Source organism: Salarias fasciatus, chromosome 5, assembly GCF_902148845.1.
Source record: "Salarias fasciatus chromosome 5, fSalaFa1.1, whole genome shotgun sequence".
NCBI lineage: Eukaryota > Metazoa > Chordata > Actinopteri > Blenniiformes > Blenniidae > Salarias > Salarias fasciatus.
In genome coordinates, this window is record NC_043749.1 from 1557172 (window position 1) to 1582519 (window position 25348).

Sequence of the window (25348 nt, forward strand, 5' to 3'; positions counted from 1 at the left end):
AAATCCACACCGTTAGACTTTTGACAAAGTTGTTCACAACTTTTGTAGAGAAATTTATCCTCTTTCACGTCGCGTGACTCTTATGTCTGTACGACAAACGGTCTCGGAGGAGATAATTTTTTCGTGAGGAGTGATTTTGAGCAAAATTTTACTTTGAAAGGGAAATAGCAGACTTCCTGTTGGATTTAGGTCAGGGGTGTGAGCGCGTGAAATGTAGATCTCGATGAGACGAACGCGTCAACGTTGGTTTGATCTCTCTGCGACATTCCTGCGGGCCGTGGCGACAATTTTACTGTTTCTAGGTGGCGCTAGAGAGCAGATGGGGTCAATTTTTCCATTTTATAAAATTTTTCGCCGGTCATGATGTGCGTGCCAAATTTGGTGAGTTTTCGTGCATGTTTAGGGGGTCAAATTTGCGTTTACTTGGTAGGTCAGTATAATAATGAAGAAGAAGAACGAGAACGAGAAACACACGAATAACAATAGAGACCTTGCCCTACGGGCAAGGTGCCCTCCGGGGCTCGGTCCCTAATTAAAGCCGCGAGCGGCATTGGTCGGGACCGAGCCTCCCCGCCGGCCAGCGACTGAGACGTCCACCCACTAACATGACGCTGTTAGCATCTGTCTTCCATTAACACAGAGTTGTTAGCATGTCCCACTAACATGGAGTAGTTAGCATCTCCCATCCACTAACATGGAGTAGTTAGCATCTCCCATCCACTAAGATGGAGTTGTTAGCATGTCCCATTCACTAACATGGAGTTGTTAGCATGTCCCATCCACTAACATGCAGTTGTTAGCTTCTGTCATCCACTAACATGGAGTTGTGAGCATCTGTCATCCACTAACATGTAGCTGTTAGCATCACCCATCCACTAACATGGAGTTGTTAGCATGTACCATTAACTAACATGTAGCTGTTAGCATCTCCCATCCACTAACATGGAGTAGTTAGCATCTCCCATCCACTAACATTGAGTAGTTAGCATCTCCCATCCACTAACATGGAGCAGTTAGCATCTCCCATCCACTTACATGTAGCTGTTAGCATCTACCACCCACTAACATGGAGCTGTTAGCATCTCCCTTCCACTAACATGGAGCTGTTAGCATCTCCCATCCACTAACATTGAGTTGTTAGCATCTCCCATCCCCTCACATGGAGTAGTTAGCATCTCCCATCCACTAACATGGAGTAGTTAGCATCTCCCATCCACTAAGATGGAGTTGTTAGCATGTCCCATCCACTAACATGGAGTTGTTAGCATCTCCCATCCACTAACATGAAAATGTTAGCATCTACTAACATGGAGTAGTTAGCATCTCCCATCCACTAACATGGAGTTATTAGCATCTCCCATCCAGTAACATGGAGTAGTTAGCATCTCCCATCCACTAACATTGAGTAGTTAGCATCTCCCATCCACTAACATGAAGTAGTTAGCATCTCCCATTCACTAACATGGAGTAGTTAGCATCTCCCATCCACTAACATGGAGTAGTTAGCATCTCCCATCCACTAACATGGAGTTGTTAGCATCTCCCATCCACTAACATGGAGTAGTTAGCATCTCCCATCCACTAACATGGAGTAGTTAGCATCTCCCATCCACTAACATGGAGTAGTTAGCTTTTGCCATCTGCTTTCCAGAGTCACTGAATGAAGTCATTGAGTGTCAGAGTTTGATTGACAGCTGCTGTCAGCTGTGTAACTGCACTGTATGCCCATATATGGTCATTTCAGTTAGAGTGGACAGAGGAGAAAATCAAAGCTTCTGTTTGGGAAACAACTGGTCCTTGTTCCTTTGCTGTTTGGCAAAACTGAACAAAAAATATCACGTTTGATAGGAAAATTTGTTTTCTTTCCGTTGGTGAGGCTTTCAGAGAAGTCAGACGTTTAGTTTGGACCGCAGAGGCCTCAGTTTGTGAGAAGCGCGAGATTTTTCCCCATCCGGCTCCATTATAACTGAGAACAAAAAAAATGCAGAGCACACACCTTTTCTTACCTGTGAAAACATACATATAACATGATATTTTCCCCACTTATGTTACATCATCTTGTTCGGGAGAAACTGCTGGAACTTTCCGTGCGCTCGGTTTGTTGATAGGAGTCACGGTTTAGCCGCAGTTGCCACTTGTTCGAGGTGCTGAAAAAAGGCGACTTTTTTCCTTTTTTCCCCATTATAACGGATGAGGGCCGGAGCAAGGCAGGATTTCAGACTTCCAACTTTGAACGCTAATAAAATCCACACCGTTAGACTTTTGACAAAGTTGTTCACAACTTTTGTAGAGAAATTTGTCCTCTTTCACGTCGCGTGACTCTTATGTCTGTACGACAAACGGTCTCGGAGGAGATAATTTTTTCGTGAGGAGTGATTTTGAGCAAAATTTTACTTTGAAAGGGAAATAGCGGACTTCCTGTTTAATTTAGGTCAGGGGTCTGAGCGCGTGAATTTTAGATCTCGATGAGACGAACGCGTGAGTGTTGGTTTGATCTCTCTACGACATTCCTGCGGGCCGTAGCGACTGTTTTAGACGTTTTTCAGGATATAGGTGGCGCTAGACAGCTGATGGTTTTCGTTTTTGTATTTTATAAAATTTTTCGCCGGTCACGATGTGCGTGCCAAATTTCGTGAGTTTTCGTGCATGTTTAGGGGGTCAAATTTGAGGTCAAAGGCGCGGGGAGTATAATAATAATAATAGCTAAGAAAAAGAAAAAGAAACGGACGAATAACAATAGAGACCTTGCCCTACGGGCATGGTGGCCTGCGGCCACCATGCCCTCCGGGGCTCGGTCCCTAACAAGAACGAGAACGAGAACGAGAAACACACGAATAACAATAGAGACCTTGCCCTACGGGCAAGGTGGCCTGCGGCCACCTTGCCCTCCGGGGCTCGGTCCCTAATAATAGAGGAGGAGAACGACAAACGAACGAAGAACAATAGAGACCTTGCCCTCCGGGCATGGTGGCCTGCGGCCACCATGCCCTCCGGGCTCGGTCCCTAAATATAGGAGAACGACGACAATAAACGAACGAAATACAATAGAGACCTTGCCCTACGGGCAAGGTGGCCTGCGGCCACCTTGCCCTCCGGGGCTCGGTCCCTAATTACCTCCAAGTGACAATGCAATGTCAGGCATGTACACAACAGCACCAGCAACAACAAAATATTCGAGTTGCAGCAAAAAGCATTTTTTTCAATATGTAGACAACTGTAGCAGTGAACAGAAACAACGTTTAATGACTTGTGGTTTGATTGTCTTAGGGTCTTTGTACTAATGTGTGTTGGGGTATATCCCTGAATTACAGTCTGTGGCAAATATGTTGCTGTGATTGTTGTGTGTGTGTGTGTGTACCATTTGCTAAATGAAAATACTAAAGAAAAATACTTAAATGAAATCTTATGTCTGTTCAATTCATTACATTCCCATTACGTTCCTGTTTTCTTTTCAAAGGAAACTGTCACATATGATCTTAAACACTGGCAGAAACATGTTATTTCATCGTGCGAGTGCGGATGTGCACACGCTTATTACATGGATTACTATACATAAGATGTGGGTGGAAAGACAGCTAGATAGATATGTTTGTTGTTTAGTTTTTATTGTCTTTTTAAATCGGTATTTTTCCAAATAAAACCCATTGGGTGACCTGGGAAAGAGGTCAGCACTGCAACACACGTCATAATTGTACAAGTTCATTATAAAGGTTTAAGGCAATAAAGCAAATCACAACAATAAAAATGGCAAGACACTCAATAAGTTGTAGGGAACAATAACAGTTTAAATATAAATGACACAGGTATTGCTCATAAGATTCAAAACAGTCACAGTGACAGTGCTGTAGTTAAATGAACAATCACAAATTAAAAACACAAGCATTGCTCATAGGATTCTCGCTGCCTTGTGAGTAAACTAGAACTATGCTGTATTGTTGTTACTGTTCAGTGTTATTCGGGACCTACAAGACAGAAATACGAGAAGTAAAATAGTATGGCGATGCCAATTTACATTACTTTAGACAGCAGCAGAGCGATCACATTGATCTGTAGTAATGCTCGGTTACATTTAATGGCAGAACGATATATATGTATACAGTTCATATGATATATATATATACTCCTGCAATTTGTCACAATGGCTGTTGCAGTGCAACGAGAATCCCACATAACCAGATGTTAAAGATAATGTTTCCTTTTAACTAACCTCAGTATGGCTCCGACGTGCTGCCATCTTGTCAGCTGGCTTCGGCAAATGGTGTTTTTGTTGGAGTCTGGGATGCACGATCTTGGAGTCTTAGATGGAGTTGGCTCCCTGTCCCTTTTTTCCAGCCTTACAGCTTCAAATGTCCGGCAAGGTCCCTGTACAGCGTCGCTTGAGGTGGCTGCCACGGCACTGTCTTCTCTTTCCTGTTCTTGCCATCTTCTGAATACGGATAAGTCACTTTCTAATCTGTTGATCAGTCGGAGACATGTCTTACAGATCCGAATGGATCTCGAGTTGCATTTTTTTAGAGTTAATCCCAGTTCTTGCAATCTTTCGAAGACCGTTTTCTCATTAATTGTTCCACTTGTTTCAAATATTTTTTTTCGTATTTGTCAGCGTTCCTTTGATCCTTAAGTCATGTTTACAAAATCGGCAGCAATCGTTGAACGCCATTATCAAAGCTGTTCCTCATGTTGTTGTTGTTGTTCTCAGCCGCAGCGCACATAAGCTACGTCACACCGTGGCTTGATGTGGATTGGTCTGTGGTGAGTGTGTCAATCAGAACGGTCATCCAATCGCAAGCTACTGATTGTTTTGAAGGTCCCACCTCTGAAACCAACTCGGAAGAGCGGCTACCCAGATGGACTTGTGAAATATTTCCGTGGCAGAAATATGAAACTGTCCATCTGGAGTGTCAGGTTAGTGCGTCAGGGCATGCCATGAAAAATCACTTCCTGGTGGAAACAGGAGTAGAATCCAGAGAATCTCTTCAACTCACATCATCAGAAGAAGTTCATCAATTGACTCATTTTTTACATTTTTTTCTCCGATGTCACAATCGCATTTGTTTCACCTGTAGGCTGTTGTAGTCACTCTTGATTTTGCCGAAGGTGAGCAGATAACTCTTTCATCCTCATAGTATACTTTAGTACAGATAACACTGAATAACTGTGCAAAGTTTCGTTGGTTTCGTATTGGAGATCTATTATCCGCAGTGTGTGAAATTGGATGCAGGATGGCTCACTGAGTGGAAAATCCAATCTTGTTTTGTGTGAATAAAATCTTCATGTCACTCACATAATGAGTCAAATTTCTGAAGTAAAATGTATTTTCATGGTTTAGGGGTTTTTTATGAGGCTGAAAAATGAGGCTTAAATTCATCTTTATTCAAAATGTCAATGGAAAACCCTTGTAATTCACATCTTAACCAGCTACAAACTGAAATTCAATGTCAGGAACAAGAAACATTTGTTAAAGGAAGCTTTTCTAAAAATTTCTATTGGCTTACAACCAATGATGTCTCGTTTGCCTTAAAGGGGGCGGAGTCTATGGTATTTTATGAAACTTGCACGTTGGGCTGTTTTTATCAACATGAGTCGTGTAACCGAGAGCACAGCAACACATGATCGCTGCTCTTCCTGCTCTCTTTCTGCTGCTGAAATGTGCAGGAGAGTGGAGAGTAACGCAGACTGATAATCCCTCTATATATCTGTGCAGATGGAGGAGCCGGTTGTCTGGAGTGTTGGTTACAGTCAAAGGATCATTCTTGTATCTTTGTACTGTTGTATCTTTGCAGCTTTCCAGCCTCCCTCGGGATCTGGGAGAAGCTCTTCCAGAGGTGGGAGTTGAAAACCCTGCTGACAGACAGTTCCACCAGACGTTCCCAACAGGCCCTCACAACACGTTTGGGCTGTGAAGTCTGTCTGGTTTCCTCCTCCACCAGCGGATCCAACTCACCACCAGGTGGTGATCGGTCAACAGCTCTGTTCCTCTCTTCACCCGAGTGTCCGAGACACGAGGTCAGAGGTCTTTGTCACAAGAACAAAGTCAATAATGAATGAATAACAAAGTCGATCACGGACCTCGGGTGTCCTGGTCCCAAGAGCACTTATGGACACCCCTGTGCTCGAACATGGGTGTAAACATACAGTTTAGTTTTCTCTGAACGTAGTTTTGTAGAGACAGGGTTGCAGTGAGCTTTTAACAACATGGAACAATCAATCAATCAATCAATCAATCAATCAAACTTTATCTATAAAGAACTTTTCATATGAAAGATCACACAAAGGGCTCTATAGCATTTAAAACAAAAAAATAGTGTATAATAAATAAAAACACAGCCACAGCTTCACCACATTCAAATGTGTACACACACACACACACACACACACACACTCCCATGTTCATTGCTTACATTTGGGAGACCACCAATAGTATTGATATGAGCTTTGCTGTCTTTGGAATCCACATCTTAATGTTTGAACAGAGGTTAAAAAGGGACAAGGTACCTTTTGTTAGTTTGATTTCCTGTCAAATTGACATCATCAGATTCCAATAAACAGGTCGTTTTCTTGTTTTTTCGTTTTTGGGCAAAAACAAAAAAACGAGAATTCAACTCATTTTCTCATTTTTCCGCTCTGACTGACAAAACGGATTTTCCACCCATTATTCCCTTGTTGACAGGTGGGCGGGGCTTAGGCCGCTCTCGTCTAAGTAAAAGTCTTCTCAACACAGCGGTAAATGTCTGTCTGCTGGAGGAGGGTCCAGCCTCCTGTCAGGACTGTAAATATCTCTTAGCATTAATAATACTACTACACACACATGATTACTCTGTGTTTCACTGCTCTTTGGTTCTAATTGTCGGACAAAAAAAAACTGAATTTTTTTCGATTCACAACTTCATGAAAGTAGTTTAAAAAATGACCACCAGGGGTCGCCCTGTATTGATCTGCTCATCACTCCGAATTTATAAACTTGATATCTTAATAATCAATAGATATGCTGATATGCTGATAAATAAAAACATCTCCTGTGGTTATTTCTAATTAATCCAGCCTCACTGGACTGTATTCGGACTGCCTTCATTTGTGATCAGTGGAGTAACACAGTTTATTGTCATATTTCATGTTTTTAGCATGTAAATATCATAAAACCAGGACAACAGCTCGCTTCCATACATATTTCAAACGGTACTTCTGACAGAGAAGCATCATAATTCATTTCCACATATGACATGAACTCTGAAACTGGAGCCATTACAGTCAGAATGGTCTCTTTGTTATCACAGTGTACAATGAGATTGGAGAATTTCTCCTTGCAGGCACAGCAAATATTACAAATGTAAAAAATATACAACATAAATGTCACAAAGGATTAATATTTTTTTTTTTAATGTCAAAGAATTTTGAATAACAATGTAAAAAGGTGAATTGTACACTTTAGTGTGACTGTATTGCATGAATTGAGTGGATATGACTCAGTGAACAGCAGCAGAGACACAGCTGCATTATATTGTTGAGCAGTTGTTTCATGGGAGAGTTTAGGATGGCGATGGCTCTGGGAAAGAAGCAGTTTTGCAGTCTGTTTGTCTTCACTTTAATGCATCTGTAAAGCCTCTCAAAGGGCAACAGAACCTCATCAAGGACAGATTACATCCAGTTCTCAGCTTGTTGACCTGAGTTCTGCTGAGGCACCAGGTACAGTCGATATGAGGGAGGGGAGGGGACAGCCAGCAGTCCAATTTTACTGATATATGCCATAGAGGTTTTAGAATATACAATCATGTTAACCCAGATTAACAGTATTTTTGCTTAGAAATGAATAAATCAGAGACCCCATGTGGCCAAAGACCAAAACCAACCATGAACCCAGCCTGAATGAGCAGCTCCTCAAATCCTCACCAGGTCAAATTGTCTCTTTTAACCAAGTTGAAACTAAAAAAGGACGGTTGTTTGCAGTACTGTCAACAAAGCAAATGGTGCAAACTTTGAGAAAAGGAAAATATAAAACATGCTTTGTCTTATTTCACACTCCATGTGTATTCATTCATAGCTTTGATACCTACACTGAACTCCTATCATGTAGACAGTCATGAAAATAAAGAAAAGAAAAAAACATTGAACGAGAAAGTGTGTCCAAACTTTAGACTGGTCGTGCTCCTCAATGTCAAACAACCACTGCAGCTTCCTGTCTTTGTTGTCACTACTGGAAATATCCTGATTAGTTATATATCAAAGTTTCAGACTTTGCACATGGCAATTTCTACATTTAGACAAACTCCATAACTCCTGTTAGAGCTTAAACTCTTTTTGTCGGCAACTGACACTCCAAAGGAGTGAGATTAAAGATAGAATTTATTAATTTATTGAATGTTCATGTGATTAGAAATATGCAAAAGATAAATAATCCCAAACTCTCCCCCTACCAATTTGCATGTGTTTGAGTCTTTCACTTTAGAAAGACTCCCATCTACGTAAATCCATACCACCACCCTACACACCACCAGTATGACAACAATCTGAGAGCATGGGTTCACACTGCTGACATGAAACGACCATCAGAATGGATACTGACCATTCCCAAGCACATTAAGAGGACTAATACTGACTCATCCCAGATATTATTATTATAGTCCGGAACAAGGGAAATGTATTTGTTGTGCCTGCACTGGTAAGAAGAAATTGTCCAATGTCATTGTACACTGTACAACCACAAAAACAAATATTGTGATTCTGATGGCTCCAGTTTCGTGTTCATATCTGTGGAAATGAAGTATTTTACTCGAAGTTCTGTTTGAAATATGTATTGGAGACAGATTTTGTACTGGTTTAATGATATTTATGTGGTGAAACATGAAAATAAAAATATAACAATAACATTTTTTATTTGTAGTGTATCTATCCACATTTCTATTGATTAAGATATTGAGCACGGAACACGGAGTGATGAGGAGATCCACGCAGGGCGACTCCTGCTGGTCATTTTTTTTAACTACTTTCCTGAAATCGGGTGTAAAAAAAAAATGCAGTTTAGCGTCCAACAATCAGGACAAAAGAGCAGTACAGCACAGAGTGAGCCTGTGTGTTTAACACTAATGCAACTGCTATGATATTTGCAGTACTGACAGGAGGCTGGAGCGTCAGTCAGACAGTCATACATCGTTTTAAGACAGACCTTTACTCTGAAGAGCACGGTGCAAACATGAGCCAATCAGGAGCGAGAAGTGTTAAGCCCCGCCTACCTGTCAAAAATGAAAAAAACAGTGGAAAATCCGTTTTGTCAGTCAGAACGGAAAAACGAGAAAACGAGTTGAATTCTCGTTTTTTCGTTTTTGCCCAAAAACGAAAAAACGAGAAAACGACCTGTTTATTGGAATCTGATGATGTCAATTTAACAGGAAATCAAACTAACAAAAGGTACCTTGTCCAAAAAGTCTTGTTTTATTGACAGTCCTTTGGTTGGAATCACTTTGTGAATGAGATTATTACTGTGAAAATGCTGAAATCTGAATTTCATTTTGCATCATTCAAATGTGTTTATTGGCTCTTTCAAACTTGTTGCAGTCAAACAACAGTAAATTGTTCGAACTAAGACTTTATATTGATTCAGACCAAGGTACGTTTTATCAGTTTGATTTCCTGTTAAATTGACATCATCAGATTCCAAAAAACGGGTCATTTTCTCGTTTTTTCGTTTTTTCACAAAACGAAAAAACGAGAATTCAACTCGTTTTTTCGTTTTTCCGTTCTGACTGACAAAATGGATTTTCGACTTGTTTTTTTCTTTTTTGACAGGTGGGCGGGGCTTAACACTTCTCGCTCCTGATTGGCTCATGTTTGCACCGTGCTCTTCAGAGTAAAAGTCTTTACACGATTCTTTCTGACTGCAGCTGCTCCAGCCTCCTGTCAGGACTGCAAATATCTCATCGTAGCTATATTACTACTACGCAAATATGATGACTCAGTGCTTTGCTGCTCTTTGGTTGTAATTGTTGGACTCTGAACTGCATGTTTTCGACTCCTGACTTCATGAAAGTAGTTACAAAAAATGACCAGCAGGAGTCGCCATGTATTGATCTGCTCATCTCTCAGTGTTCCGTGCTCAATGTCTTAATCAATCGAAATGTGAAAAAAAATAAATGTTACACGGTTGTTTATTAGTCAAGCTCTAAGTGGACTGTAGCGTCAATCATCTGTGATCAGTGGAGGAACACAGTGGAGTTCTGCAAGTTGTAGGACTGTTTTCATGTGTTGCCACGTAAATATCATAAATCCAGGACAACAGCTCGCTTCAATACACGTTTCAAACGGTACTTCTGACAGAGAAGCATCATAATTCATTCCCACATATGACATGATCACTTAAACTGGAGCCATTACAGTCAGAATGGTCTTATTGTTGTTATACAGTGTACAATGAAATTGGCTAGTTTCTCTTTTCCAGTGCAGGCATAACAAATATAACAGTGTTTGACCACACTTCCCTTGTTCTGGACAATAATAATGTAAAATCTGAGATGAACATCAGTCCTCTTTATCTGTGCTTGGGAATGGTCAGTATCCTTTCTGGTCGTCTCATGTCAGCAGTGTGATCCCATGCTCTCAGAATGTTGTCATACTGGGTAAAAGTCGGCCTGTGGATTTATGTTGATAAATATAGTACAATTACAAAAAGACCATTCTGACTGTAATGGCTCCAGTTTCAGTGATCATGTCATATATGGTAATGAACTGAGATGCTTCTCTATCAGAGGAACCATTTGAAATGTGTATTGAAGCCTGCTGTTGTCCTGGTTTTATGATATTTACATGGTAAAAATATGAAAATAATATAACAATAATCTGCATAACTCCACTGAGTTAATCCACTAATCACAGATGATGAGGCTACAGTCCAGTGAAGGCTGTAATAACTAGAAATAACCACATGAGATGTTTTTATTTTTCAGTAAATCCACATTTCTATTGATTATTTAAGACATTAAGGGTATAAATTCGGAGTGATGATGAGATCAATACAGGGTGACCCCTGCTGGTCATTTTTTGTAACTACTGGCCCATATGCACGCAACATTTCCGCGTTCTGTCTCAGCTGGCATAGCAACTTCCGGTGCGGCTCGGAAACGGCTAACCCAAGCCTGCGAGCCAGCCTTCTGTTAGGATCTGTTCGAGTGAGCGGCTGCTCTCTGTTGGCTCCAGACCCCAGTCAGCACCGCGCAAAATGCAAGAAACTGAGGAGAGATTACAAAAAAAAAAAAAAAAAAAAAAAAAAAAGGATCACAACAGCCGAAAAACCGGCGGTGGTTTGACGCCATGGACCGAATTTATGATCATAGACCAGCGAGTGAAGGCAGGAGGCTGGAGGACAGCACGGCACGGCCGCCCAGCTGAGGTGGCGCTGATGGTAAGTTTTGATGGTAAGCGTGCTAGCTGGTTAGCATTAGCACGCGGCTAGGCTAGTTAGTTTTACACCCAGCTGGACTTCATATTCCATGTAGCATTGTCGTGTTGTATGAAGTGTGGTATGTGTAACGTTTCTGCAGGCGGACAGGAGTCACTTCTGGACCAGGAGTCCTTCTCTGGGCCCAGGGGGGAGAAGGGAGGAGCAGGATGGAGCATCCACTCCACCTCCACCTCCAGCCAGACTGTCCTGTGTTATGAAGCCTCAGCAGCTCTGAGGTGAGCAGCAGCCCTGTTCATGTTGTAGATACTGCAGTAAACCATTCAGCATCCATACTGGTATTCTATCAAGTAAAAGCATAGAGATCCATTCACCACTGCTGCTCCAGCTGGATACAGGGCCCAGTGGACAGCACAATGGATGCAGAGCACTGAAATAAATAAATGCTGCTGTTTCTGAAGCTCCAGTTTGCTCTGTGAACTGTGGATGTTTATGTTGAACAGCTGTCTCTCTCATCCAGTTTTACAGTGAACACAAACTACTGAAGTAACAAAAACTGCTGGACAAATGACAATAGATCATATTGAATCCATTACAGAAGAGCAGTCAGCTGATCGGCCACACTCTGCAATTACACCCTGAATAACATCCAGCAATGTTACTGTCCAGGAACATCTCCACCAGCTGCCACCACAGGGTCTGATGGGTGGAGGCAGGGTGTGGGTGGCAGTGCCTTGCTCAACTGCTCTCTTTCCCCCTTTGCTTTTTAACCAGGAGGAGGCTGGAGCACCAACCAGACCTGACGGTGGTCTTGACAGAAATCCAGGCGTCCGGTGAGCTGGGAGCTGCAGCGTGATGAACAGCATGTCCATCAGGAGGAGGAGCAGGAGGAGGAGGAGCGGTGTCTGAACCTGCAGTTCCTTGAAGGTGAAGCAGGGCAGCGAGGCTGAATGAGGCTGATTTGGCCTCTCAGCAGCAGCAGAGCCAGGCCTTCAGACGTTCCTGCAGCGGGTCTCTCTGCTGGTCCAGACTCCGAGAACCCACAGGAGCAGCTCAACAACTGGTGGTGTTGATGTCCTTTCCAATAAAAACAGTTTTCACCCCATATGTGTCTGAATTCACTGGTTCTTGCTCAACACAAGCACAGCAGTGTTTTTGCATTTAGCATTTCTTTCTAAGTAGTGGTGCTGAATGAAGATGAAATAACTCCATTTGTAAAGGTTGCGTGTGGTGTTTTGAATATTTTACATGGTGATTATCATAAACTTCAATCCAGATAACTCTGCACTGCGACACGTTACAGTAACGGTGCTTTATGGAAACACACTTCAGTCTGACTGCTGCTGAAGAGCCAAAGGTAAGGTGGAGCCAGAGTCATCTACATGTAGGAAGAAGTCAGTACTGATTTAATCCTACTGTGTTACATCTTTTAACACACCTGTCACTATATACAGCCTTATAAAACAATCCTGTTATCAACCTACTTTTTTGAGCTGGCTTCATGTTGACAAGCATGTAGCCTGCACAATTCCTAAGACTAGTTTGAAACTGTAAACCTCCTGACAGAGCTGTCAGAGGAATTTATGAATGTTTCCCAGGTATGGGCAAATCTATGCTTCATATAGAACAGAATAGAGTATCTCACCATGGAGACATTTAGTTATGATGGCTTGAAGAAAACCGGGTGCAAAAAAAATTAGGAAATTTGAAAATAAAGAATAAAGAAATTTAAAAGAAGAAAAGATCAAACTTAATATACAACAGATCTAAAATATAACTACTACTACTAAAATATAACAGGAGCTATAATATGTACAAATATGTACAGATATTTTTAGTGCAACAGAATGAGTGTATAATAAAGTGTCTATGATTGGCGGGATCATAAAGTGACCATAATAAAACAACCAGGTAAAGTCAAAATGTTCAAACATTTTCTCACCTATGATTTTCAATGAGTTTGCCATGACTTCATAATTTGGTGCCGAATTTCCATGACCAAAACACAGCTTCACTGAAGTGGATATTTATTCGAGTATTGAAACATTAGGTGCTGAGCAGAGCTCCTCGGAGCTCCTCCACTCCTCGTCTGATGTCTCCTCCTCATCATCATCTCCACTCCTCTCGGTCTTTCCTTGGCAGCGGCTCTTCTGCTGAGTGGAGTGTTATTTAAAACGCAGCCCGCCTCTCTCGAGGCTATATTGTACACACCAACTGTACTAAAAATAGTAAACAAACAAAGAAACGTTGATTTGAAATAATAAAAAAAAAAACATTATAATCTGTGATCACCTGGAGATCGAAGTCGAAAGGACACCGTCCGTAGAGGGCGTCCACTGTAACCGGAAGTTTTTTGTGCGGTCTGAGATTTCAGCGGAAATGACGTCACGTTGCTCCGTGCATAGCGCCTAACAATCAGGACCAAAGAGCAGCTAAGCACTGAGTAATTATGTGTGCGTAGTGATAATATAGCTACGATGAGATATTTGCAGTCCTGACAGGAGGCTGGAGCAGCTGCAGTCAGAAAGAATCGTGTAAAGACTTTTACTCTGAAGAGCACGGTGCAAACATGAGCCAATCAGGAGCGAGAAGTGTTAAGCCCCGCCCACCTGTCAAAAAAGAAAAAACAAGTCGAAAATCCATTTTGTCAGTCAGAAGGAAAAACGAAAAAACGAGTTGAATTCTCGTTTTTTCGTTTTGTGAAAAAACGAAAAAACGAGAAAATGACCCGTTTTTTGGAATCTGATGATGTCAATTTAACAGGAAATCAAACTGATAAAACGTACCTTGGTCGATTCAGATTCTTTTCTCATGTTTGATCTTCAACATTTTAAAGCTCGTGTCCGGAGTTTCCGTTCGTTTCCAACGTATGTATCATTTTTTTTAACAGAGCTTAAATGTGTCAGTCTGGTTCTATACTATAATATAATATCAGCATAAAGCACTATAAAAATTTATTTATGAGCCCCGCCTTCGTCTCATAGACCCCCATGTTATCTGAAAATCACCGGTCAACTTCAGCCAATAGATTTTGAGCTTCCGCTTTGTCATGCTGTCAATCAACGTGTGCATGGAGCCAGAGGGCACACACACTCATCCAGACAGAGGAGAGTTAGCTACGCCGCAGCCGCCCCGCTTACCTTGGATATATCCACTGTCTGCTGAACATCCACCGTAAACAGCTAAACATGTAGGATGCTTGCGGACTCGGAGGCTCTCATTTTCAGCCCATGGGCAATGAGCGTGCACAATTAAAAGGGCGTGGCTTGGTCGCTCAGAAAGCAGAGGGAGGGTGGAACCTTGAAATGTTGGATGAAAGAAAACTCATTCTTTCAAAACTCTGGACATGAGCTAGAAGGAGCTTTTTGAAGGGAGGTTCACATTCTGTCAGCCTGATCTCCACAGAAGGCTTTTCTAAAGGGGAAAGACTTTTTCTAGATCACAACTGGATATTACATTTATCCATTTAGAGATGGACTGGAGCTGGAGAAAACATGACATTTGATTTATTGCAAAGATGGAAAGACAAGTTTAAAGGTGCATTAAGGAGTTTTACAACCTTAAAAATACTTATTTTCCACCATAAATATGTTACACATTTTTAATTATATGTACAATGTGCCCTGACATATTCATTACAAGTACCTCTAACAGCGCTAAATTGTCACTTGAAAGTCACAGTGCCGGTCCGGCACCAGCATTTTTTGGGGGAGAATTTGAAAGGAATGATGTAATGCGCGCTCCGGCTGCATAGGTTTCATTTTGTCCGCCATTACTCCGCCAGATGCTTAGTGAGCAACAACTGAGCAGGAGCTTCCAGAAAGTAAGAAAAGACTGGCTTCTAGCACTGCCACAGCTCCACACAGACTCCACCAGGTAAAAGAAACTTAAATCTTACTTGAGCGCCACTAAACGAGCGAAGACGTAGTTCCCCTCTTCCGTGCACGGGAGCCACAGGGACGACTTTTTCACTAAGCTGCATTACGCCCAAGGCCTGCAGGGGGCGCTGTTTCGCATAAAACGTGCAAACTCCTTAAGGCACCTTTAAGTCAAAGATGACAGTGAGGTTTGTGACTGATAGTTTGATATTTGTGTCAGGGAGGACAGAGGCTTTGTCTATGGGGGTGGTGGGATTTAAGGGACCAAACAGGATGATTTCAGATTTGGATTTATTGAATGAGAGAACATTTTGGGCCATCCAGCTTAATGATGAGGTTACTTTTATTCAATAATGCCTTCAAAAAAAGGACAATAACTTGCAATACTTGCCAGTGTGTACACTATGTGGGCACTGGATTGTGTGTTCAGTGAAGTGTATCAGTGAGCAGCAGTCAGTTCAGTGTCTGTTCAGTCTGACTGAGGGAGGTTTTTGTACGACGGTTTTTCACTGTGTGAACACATCTTGACTGTTGATAGAATGATAACTCTGACAGTAATAAACTGCAGAATCTTCAGCTTGAACTCCACTGATAGTCAGAGAGAAGTCAGAGTTTGATCCACTGCCTGTAAAACGATCTGGAGTCCCTGATTCTCGAGTGCTGATGCTGTAAATAAGGAGTTTAGGAGGTTGTCCATCTTTTTGTTGGTACCAGGCTAAATCGCTGCCGGGAGACCAACTGGTCCTACATGTGATGGTGACAGTTTGTCCCACAGCAGAGCTGACTGCTGCAGACTGAGTCACTGTGACCTGGCCTCTGGACTCTGAGGAGACACAGACAGAAAGAGAAAGCAGCCTCATGGTTTTGTGGGCTTCATTTCAGAGGGACGGATGTTCATAGAGGAGAGGAGTTGGATTCTCTGGACTTTACCTGTGAAGCAGCAGCAGAGGAGAGTCCAGATGAGGACGCAGATCACACTCATGTTTGTGATGAGGAGGATTTCTCTGTCTTCTGTTGTCCTGAAGGACAGCTGTCAGTCATCCAGTCTTCAACTGTCAGGACTATAAACTCTCCCAGAGCACTGGAGCATGGTGCTGCTGATGCAAAGTGGCTCTCTATGGAAATGCTCTGACCAGTGTGCGAACTATATCGCGGCTGTCGGGGGGGCTCACTTATTGGGGGGGATGCGCGTGCCTCGGAGGGAATATGTCTGCTTTAAGTGACGCTTAAGGCATAGCGCCCCCACGCTTCAATGGTGAGGACAAGTACTGCATGCAGGCCGGCATCTTGATTAAAGTGAAATAGCGATGTGCAAATCATACATTAAAAATTGCCTAATTCTGCATATGATCCATGATTATGATCATACAAAAATAATAATGATTAAATACAGGAAATACATGGGGAAAACAGCATTTTGCCAATATTTAACCCCCCCCCCCCAAAAAAAAAAAAAAAAAAAAAAAAATCACAAATCAAGTTTTCTGGGGTTCTTATGTCTCAAACGGGGGCTGAGTTACTGCGTCTGTGTTATCTATTGAATCAATTGTTCTCCTGCTGTGTTCTGTTTCATCCTTCATCTGTCATGAAGAACAAACCTGTCTGGCCAGAAAAGAACCTGCAGCAGGTGAAAACCAAATATAAAAAATTCTGGTAAGTTACTTAAGTGTAGTCCAAACAGCAATTATCAAATGAAGCGATAAATTTGTTGTCTTCTGAGAACGAAGTTCTGTATGATTTTAGCCGTTAAAAAAGTGGAGTCAGAATGATGTGGGACCGTTCACTCCTAAAGGTGGAGTCCTGAAATAAGACTATTTTCCTATTTTCGGGAGACAGTTAAGACAAAATGATATGCTGTCTGTTATATTGTAGTCCATTTCAGTGGTGTGATACATTTATTTTTCCTTTGTTTCTCATTGTGTAGCTTCAGGGTTGTTGTATTTTATTTCTTATTCTTTATTTTTTACATCAGTGTGGTTTAGTACCAATTTCATTAAGGGTTTTTTTTTTCATTGTCTTTACAATAATTATGAACCTTTTATTGTAGGACTTGTATTAATAAAGAAAGGATTCTGAAATGTCTGTGTTGAAAGTTATTTTGGTCTTCATATAATTTGTGCAACAAAATAATACTAAAGTCAACCAGACTCTGAAAATGCAACAACTACAGTAGTAAGATTTGGCTGCAGGATGATTAAATGATGTAATGTGCAGGAGGTACAGGAGGTCAGTGAGGGGGAGTCGGATGGCAGAGACGTGTCGGACATCAGCGATCTTGACTGGAGTGAAGAGGAGGAACGTTCTGAATCAGAGTCACAACAGCCGCGGGCCAAACAGCGAAAAAAAATGTAATTCTGCTGCCCAAAAAATGCCGGATCAACCTCCAGCTGCTGTACAGTCCAGCGCAGAACCTGCAGTGGCGCATGAAGCACTCAGCTTCACCAATAAATACCTTTGTCCTGTGGAGCCTGCAGTCCCAGAATCAAATGAGCAGAGTCAGGACAGGACCGTGTGGGAAGGTGTCCGTCCTGAGGTGCAGCCGGGGAGACTTATTTGACTAATTTTAATATGTTCTTGATTATTATTGACGGTTAATAATACAACTATTTTTTGTGTGTTGGTGTGTGTGTGTGTGCGTGTTTATCAGGGAAATGAGTGCGCGGAGTGTGAGTGAGAGGTGACGCTGCGCAAATGCGCACTGTAAAAAGTCAAATAAATTTTAAAGCCTGATTTCAGGCATTAATGAAGCAGACATGAGGCATTAAAAGGTTTGCTTTAGCATTAACGCCACGTCATCACCAATTATTTTCGGCCGTGTTGTTCGGTGATTTTTTTCTTTCGGCCGAAAGCCGAAAATACACTTTTGAGTCATTTTCGGCTGAAAAATTTCGGTGGCCGAATTTTCGGTGCATCACTCCTCATTACACTACAGAGCCGAAAGGAGTCAGTATGAGACGTTTCTAGTGTCTTTGGAAAATGTAAATTTTATCGCGCCTGGAAAACTTACCGACCTTTTTATCGTGCGATTAATTGATTTATTGACTATCGTGACAGGCCTAGCCAGAGGTGTGACGGATAAGCGCCGAGGAGTGAGACCCATGGAGACAAGGTAAGCCCGAAACAGATGGTGTTGCCAGAGAGACCGCGTGCTTGTCCCAGAGGTGGGCCAACGGTGGGCCAGACTCTGCAGGCTCTGGGAGGGGTCTCCGGCTCAGGCTAGCAGGTCTCGGGTGTAGAGCAGGCTCCAGGAGGGGGCTATCTTATCCTGGGTAGTTAGCCTGCTGTGGAGCAGGCTAGCTGCAGATAATAAATCACCGTGGTGACTTGTCCGGGATAAACTTGGCCAGCTTTTGTGCAATCGACTTGAGGCTAACTTCGTCCAGGATAACCACAAGATCATCACAGGTTAACAACAGTTTGCCGGCTTAATCCCTTATCCTGGTTTTGTGCAATACCCTCCTGGTCTGAGGTGATGGACAACACAGATCATGTACACTCAATTTGCATAGGCCTTTACAAAGTTGCACTGAGAGAGGAAACAGGCCTCACCCCCTCTCAAGCTCTCCTGAGCACATGTGCCAAGCACATACCTCTGATCCGCCATATTAATTGTAGTCTTCGATTTTGATCTGTAGTTCCATCCCCCAGTCCCCCATCTCAATCTCCATCTCCATCTCACACTCACACACTCACACACTCACACACACACACACACACACACACACACACACACACACACACACACACTCTCTCTCTCTCCTATAGACACGACTTGTAGCTATAGACATGTAGATAGACGTGTGTTTGGTTTTGCTTTGTTGCCAATAAATCTAATTTTTGGGATCATTTGTCTTGTTGATGTTTCACAGTTATAAATGGAATGTTTATTTCTTCTGTCCAAGAACTCCAGAATCCTTCAGGTTTTACTGTTAAAATTTGGTCATTTTTAATAATGTAATTAATAATCCAAATTCCAAATTAATAGTTTAACCAAGTTTATGAGACTGATTACAACAAATTGGCTATCTTTTCCTACTAAACGTAGGTGGTGCCCCGAGGTTATCTGATGAAATCAGATCCAAAATTCTTTAATAGTTTTCTTTGATAATCATTAATTATTACTGATAGCCAAATTCATTAAGTTGAAATCACAACATTATTGGCACAGCCCATGTGAGCCAGAAGAACCTTAATGCTGTGAACCCCAGCAGCTGTGTTGCAGTGATGGCTGGTCAAGAGAGGGTGCTCGGACGCCGCCCCTCGTGGTTCAGAGACAGAAGAAGAGCAAAATGCACTCTAATACTAAATGATTTTACTCTAACAGTGTATGTGCTTAATTTTCTATGAATAATCTGCAATGAAAGAGCAGATAAACAGCCTGAAGCACCGGGTCTTAGTAGACAGAAGAGAGCTCTCTTTATGACAGAACAGAGGAAAGAGGAGGTGGAGGACACTGCCAGCAGACACCTTGTGGTGCAGATGAGGACCAGAGGTGGAGTCGTTCAGACAAGAGTCAGAGCTGGTGGTGCAGGTGGTGGAGACAATGCAGTCAAACAGCATGAAAGAGAGAAAGCATGAGACCTTAAAATATAACAGACAGGACAGAAACTGGGTCCTGTGACAGAATGGAGTAAAAGTTTTCATAAACTGTGACATGAAAAGAGCATAATCAGCTCCAGTCATCTACTCCTTAGTGGGTGATCAGATCAAGGAGCTGCAGAGCAGCAGAGAGGAGGTCATGAGGGTGGAGTCAGGCAGTCACAAACAGGCTGTTTGTAACCCCCAATTTCCACCGCACGTGAAAGCGCTGCGCTCTTGAATAATACTGTGCAGCACTTAGAACCCATTCTCTTTTATCAGACAATTTCCACTGCATTCACTGCAGAGCGCCAGCGCCACGTCCCTGAAGCGCCGTGTGCCACGGCGCTGGAGATTCGCTTCTGGTCTATTTTCTGCGCTGCCGCTTGAAAACTACGTAAATCACTGTCGTTGAAAAAGCACTGGACAGGAAGTTAAACCGGAACTTTCAAAATAAAACACAATGCACGACTCTCGGAGTAAAGTTTTTCCTATGTCATTATTATTCATAGTAAAAAGGGTTTTGTGTTTGATATCCTGATGTGTTGTTGTCCTGAAACTTGAACAGCTGTGTGTGTGTGTGTGTGTGTGTGTGTGTGTGTGTGTGTGTGTGTGTGTGTGTGTGTGTGTGTGTATGTGTGTGTGCGTGCGCGCGCGTTTTTCTATGCTTGTGGAGACCAAATGTCCCCACAAGGATGGGAAAACCTGGCACAATGTGCCTTGTGGGGACCTTTTTCCGGTCCTAACGAGGGTAAACAGTGTGAAACCATGTTGTTACTGAAAAAAGTAAAACTACAAAAACATTTCTTTAGGGTTAGGCTTTGTTGTGGTTTGGGTTAGGGTTAGGATTAGGGTTAGGGGCTAGTAAATACATTATGTCAATGAGTGTCCTGACAAGGATAGAAATACAAACGTGTGTGTGTGTGTGTGTGTGTGTGTGTGTGTGTGTGTGTGTGTGTGTGTGTGTGTGTGTGTGTGTGTGTGTGTGTGGTCAGTGAAGTGTATCAGTGAGCAGCAGTCAGTTCAGTTTCAGTTCAGTTTGACTGAGGGAGGTTTTTGTACGACGGTTTTTCACTGTGTGAACACCTGTTGACTGTTGATATTGTTCTGAGTCTGACAGTAATAAACTGCAGCATCTTCAGCTTGAACTCCACTGATGGTCAAAGTGAAGTTAGACTTTGATCCACTGCCTGTAAAACGATCTGGAGTCCCTGATGCTCGAGTGGTGGCATGGTAAATAAGGAGTTTAGGAGGTTGTCCATCTTTCTTTTGGTACCACTGAAAGTGTTCTTTCTTAGTTGAGGTTCCCACACCAGCATCCTGACTGGTCCTACATGTGATGGTGACGGTTTGTCCCACAGCAGAGCTGACTGCTGCAGACTGAGTCACTGTGACCTGGCCTCTGGACTCTGAGGAGACACAGACAGAAAGAGAAAGCAGCCTCATGGTTTTGTGGGCTTCATTTCAGAGGGACGGATGTTCATAGAGGAGAGGAGTTGGATTCTCTGGACTTTACCTGTGAAGCAGCAGCAGAGGAGAGTCCAGATGAGGACGCAGATCACACTCATGTTTGTGATGAGGAGGATTTCTCTGTCTTCTGTTGTCCTGAAGGACAGCTGTCAGTCATCCAGTCTTCAACTGTCAGGACTATAAACTCTCCCAGAGCACTGGAGCATGGTGCTGCTGATGCAAAGTGGCTCTCTATGGAAATGCTCTGACTGACTCCAACAGGGACTTGGATCACTTTCATCAATCATTTTCAATCTGGAGTCAAACGTTTGTGAGAATATTAAGGAGATTGGTTTTCTATTTTGATAAATATAATATTAAAATCATGAATATCAAATTTCTATTGAAATACATTCCAATAAAATAATTTTCAAACATAGAAAATTCATTAAAAAAATTCTGTCTTAATATACATACGAAATTGCACAGTGAAGAATTGGTCTGTTGAGTTTTAATGAGGAAGTAAAAGTAGTTTTGCAGAGTTTGTTTCACAGTCAGAGAGTGGTGTCTCTCTACAGTCAGAGGTTTTTGTACAGCGGCTCAATGAGTTTGTATCACTGTGGTACACGTTCGGTGGAGGAACCAGACTGGATGTTGGAAGTAAGTTGATTCTACTTTTAATACTGACAGATAAATATTTCAAATGTGGACATTAAACCTTGTTTTGAATGATTTGACATGAGAAAGACATGTTTTTTCATTATTATTATTTTACTGATCAAGGTTGAATCTTCCCTTGATTTCATGTGGTGTAGCTCAGATCTGTTCCACTTATCCCCAGGAAAACATGTTATTTTGAAATTTGTACTGGATGAAATGTCATCAGGATTATCTGTCACAACAATATATATTGTGACTCTCTAAATTTCTCAGTCAGAGACTGATGGCTGTGTAACACACCGTTTTAACTCTACCAGTCTCATGTTGAATGTGTTTTTAGACTGACCTGTGTATTTATTGACAGTTTTGGTGCACTGGTCTTTCTTTGTCTTTGTCTTTGGAGTTTTAGTTTACATGTCCACTGTTTGAAATGTGTTTGTGTTGTAATGTGTGCAGGCTTTATTCTTCTAGTTTTATTGAGAGTCTCTTAATCAAAGCTGGATTTATTCTTGGTGCTTTTCAATGTTTCTACATTCTGTTTCTATTATTCTTTTAATATTCATGTTATTTTACATGAAAATACTTATAGTAATATGCTTGAAAATAAAAAAAAACTCCCAATCTTGAGTTTCTATTTTTAAAAAAAAAATGTTCAAATTATTGGAAACATTACTTTAGATTCAAAGCTCATGTTGTTAAAGTTTCCTTTCATAAGCTCTAAAGTGGAACTTTCTGATCACGTTGATGCAAATCTTTGCCAGTAAAGGTTGAGACATGTGCTTGTGTTCCTTCCAGTGTAGTTTGAGGTGTTTCAGGTCAAACTGTTGGATGATTCTCTCTGTGCTGATGTGCATGAGAGGCTTCTTAAAGGGAAGTGAAACAATGTGTGAGTGAGTGACTGCTGGAGCAGAAAAAGCATCTGGCAGCAACTTGTTGAAGGACAAAATGATGTGTGTCCCACTGAAGCTGTCCAGGTGTGTGCTGTTTGATTGACAGCTGGCTGCTCCCTGTCCTCTCATCTGATCGGTGTCTCCTAGGTGACAGGCCCCCCAGCCTGACGGTGCTGCCCCCCTCCAGAGAGGAGCTGCAGCAGGGGAAGGCCACGCTCATGTGCCTGGCCAACAAGGGCTTCCCCTCAGGCTGGAGTCTGAGCTGGAAGGTGGAGGACAGCAGCAGCAGCAGCAGCTGGGAGGAGAGCAGGAGCCCCGGGGTGCTGCAGAAGGACGGCCTCTACAGCTGGAGCAGCACCCTGAGGCTCCCTGCAGACCAGTGGAGGAAGGTGGGCTCTGTGACCTGTGAGGCCACCCAGGGCTCCCAGACTCCCCTCAGAGAGACACTGAGGAGAGACCAGTGTTCCCAGTCCTGACCGGACTCACTGGGACTCTCACACTGCTTTGACTCTCACACTCATCTCACCTCTGTCATTCACTCTCTTTCACTTTCTTCTGTCATCAAACCAAACTCTCTTCATCAATATTCATCTTCTTTCATCATGATTTTCTTCCAGCTTTGACAAAATAAACACTCTTTTCATGTCAACTCTTTGGTCTTGGATGAGTTTTTTTCCAGCAATCAAATCATCATAACACCTTGTTTGGAGCAGAAATGTCACTTGATAGATATTCTCAGTATTCCAGCTCTTGTTGCTGAATTACTTTACTCAAACAGACTGAAAACACACAGTCAGTCAGAGGAAGCTGTGTCCTTCATTCATGAAGAAGACATGTGCTTTGCTTTTCTTGAAGTAATCTGAGCAAAAAAATTTTTTCAAACTTTGTTTTGTTGAAATTTTACAGAAATTGTACAAAATATTAATTTAAATACAACTGACAAAAACAAGGTCATAATGAGTACTTGTACAATTCCTTTGAGAAAAAAAGGGAAAAAGAAAAAGAAAACAAAAAAAAAGAACAATAGAACAAGAAAAACAACATAACACACCAATCAGTAATTAAGAAAGTAAAAAACAGTGTTACAATGTAACAGCCGCATGCCCAGAATAAAAAGGGAATAAATACGACAGATGAACCTCCAAAGAAAGATATAACCATCAACAAAAAAAACCCCATTACTACTAATCTGGGACCTAGGGGGGATTAATTTGTTTAACAAACTGAAATAATGGTTGCCAAGTCTGCATAAATTTTTCCGAGGAGCCATGAAGTGTCATCCTTATTTTCTCAAGTTTAAGAAAGTATAAAAGATCCCTAAGCCAATGAGTAAAGGAAGGAGATTGCGGAGACTTCCACTTAAACAAACTCACCCGTCTCGCCAGAAGTGTCATAAAAGCAAAGTTGGGAAGTGGAGGGGGGAGATGGTCCTGCAAATACCCCAAACAGTGCACCAAAAGGATTCGGGTCTATTGTCCTCCCGATTACCTTTGAAATAAAATTAATAATTTGAGTCCAATAGTTTAATAGTTGTGGACATAGCCATAGCTCATCAGATATAGTTTCTCCCAAATCCTCCTAACAAAGTACTTTAATTGAACTTAGAGAGTTTGAGCGTATAGCCGATATCTGATTGTAAATAAAAGAAATAGACCCTTTCAACCTTGAAGAAGATAAAAGCAAAGAGTCCAAAAGAGATTCCTCAGGTGAATTAGGAAAAGTAGGGAAATGGCTATGAGCAAAACTGCGAACTTGCAAATATCTGAAAAAATGTTGCTTTGGAAGGGAGTACTTCAAGCAAAGTTGTTGGAAAGAATCAAAAACATTATCAATGTAAAGATCTTTAAATGTTTTTACACCATGGTTGGACCAAACCAAAAAAGCTTTATCAGTAATCGAAGGAAGAAAAACATGGTTTGCTGCTAACGGGGCATTATGTGAATACATTTGCAGACCAAAAAAACGTTTAAATTGAGTTCAAATCTTGAGAGATATTTTGACAATACTGTCCTTAGAGTATTTTTTTGTTGGAGTTTGAATAGGTGAAAAAGGTAAGGCCGCAAGAGAAACAAGCTTAGCAGAATTCTTCTCCATGACTAACCAGTCTGGCGATAGACCAGTGTCCGGTTGAAGCCAATATTTAAACGTACGAATATTAGAAGCCCAATAATAAAATCTAAAGTTTGGCAAGCCCATACTTCCAAACAGTTTAGTTCGCTGTAAATACATTTTGGACAGTCTGGAAATCTTTTTATCCCAAAGAAATTCTGAAACCAACGCATCGAGCTGACAGAAGAAAGAACTGGGTAAAAAAAGAGGAATACACTGAAATAAGTACAGGAACCGGGGCAAAACATTCATCTTTACACCGTTAATGCGTGCCACCAAGGATAATTTAAGTAAAGACCAGCGTTCAAAATCCTCTTTAACTCTCAGCAACAGAGGAGAGAAATTTATCTTGAACATGTCTTCCATTTTGTGCGGGATTTGGATTCCAAGGTGTGTAA

The 25348-nt window shown here is 41.8% G+C and overlaps 1 gene segment (V, D, J or C); it reads left to right on the top strand.

Moving 5' to 3' along the window:
• Positions 1-19683: 19683 nt before the first annotated feature.
• LOC115387948 (Ig kappa-b4 chain C region-like) lies at positions 19684-23392 on the top strand. The segment is given in 3 exon segments: positions 19684-19756; positions 21811-21951; positions 22989-23392. Coding segments are annotated over 3 exon segments (543 nt in total).
• Positions 23393-25348: the final 1956 nt, after the last annotated feature.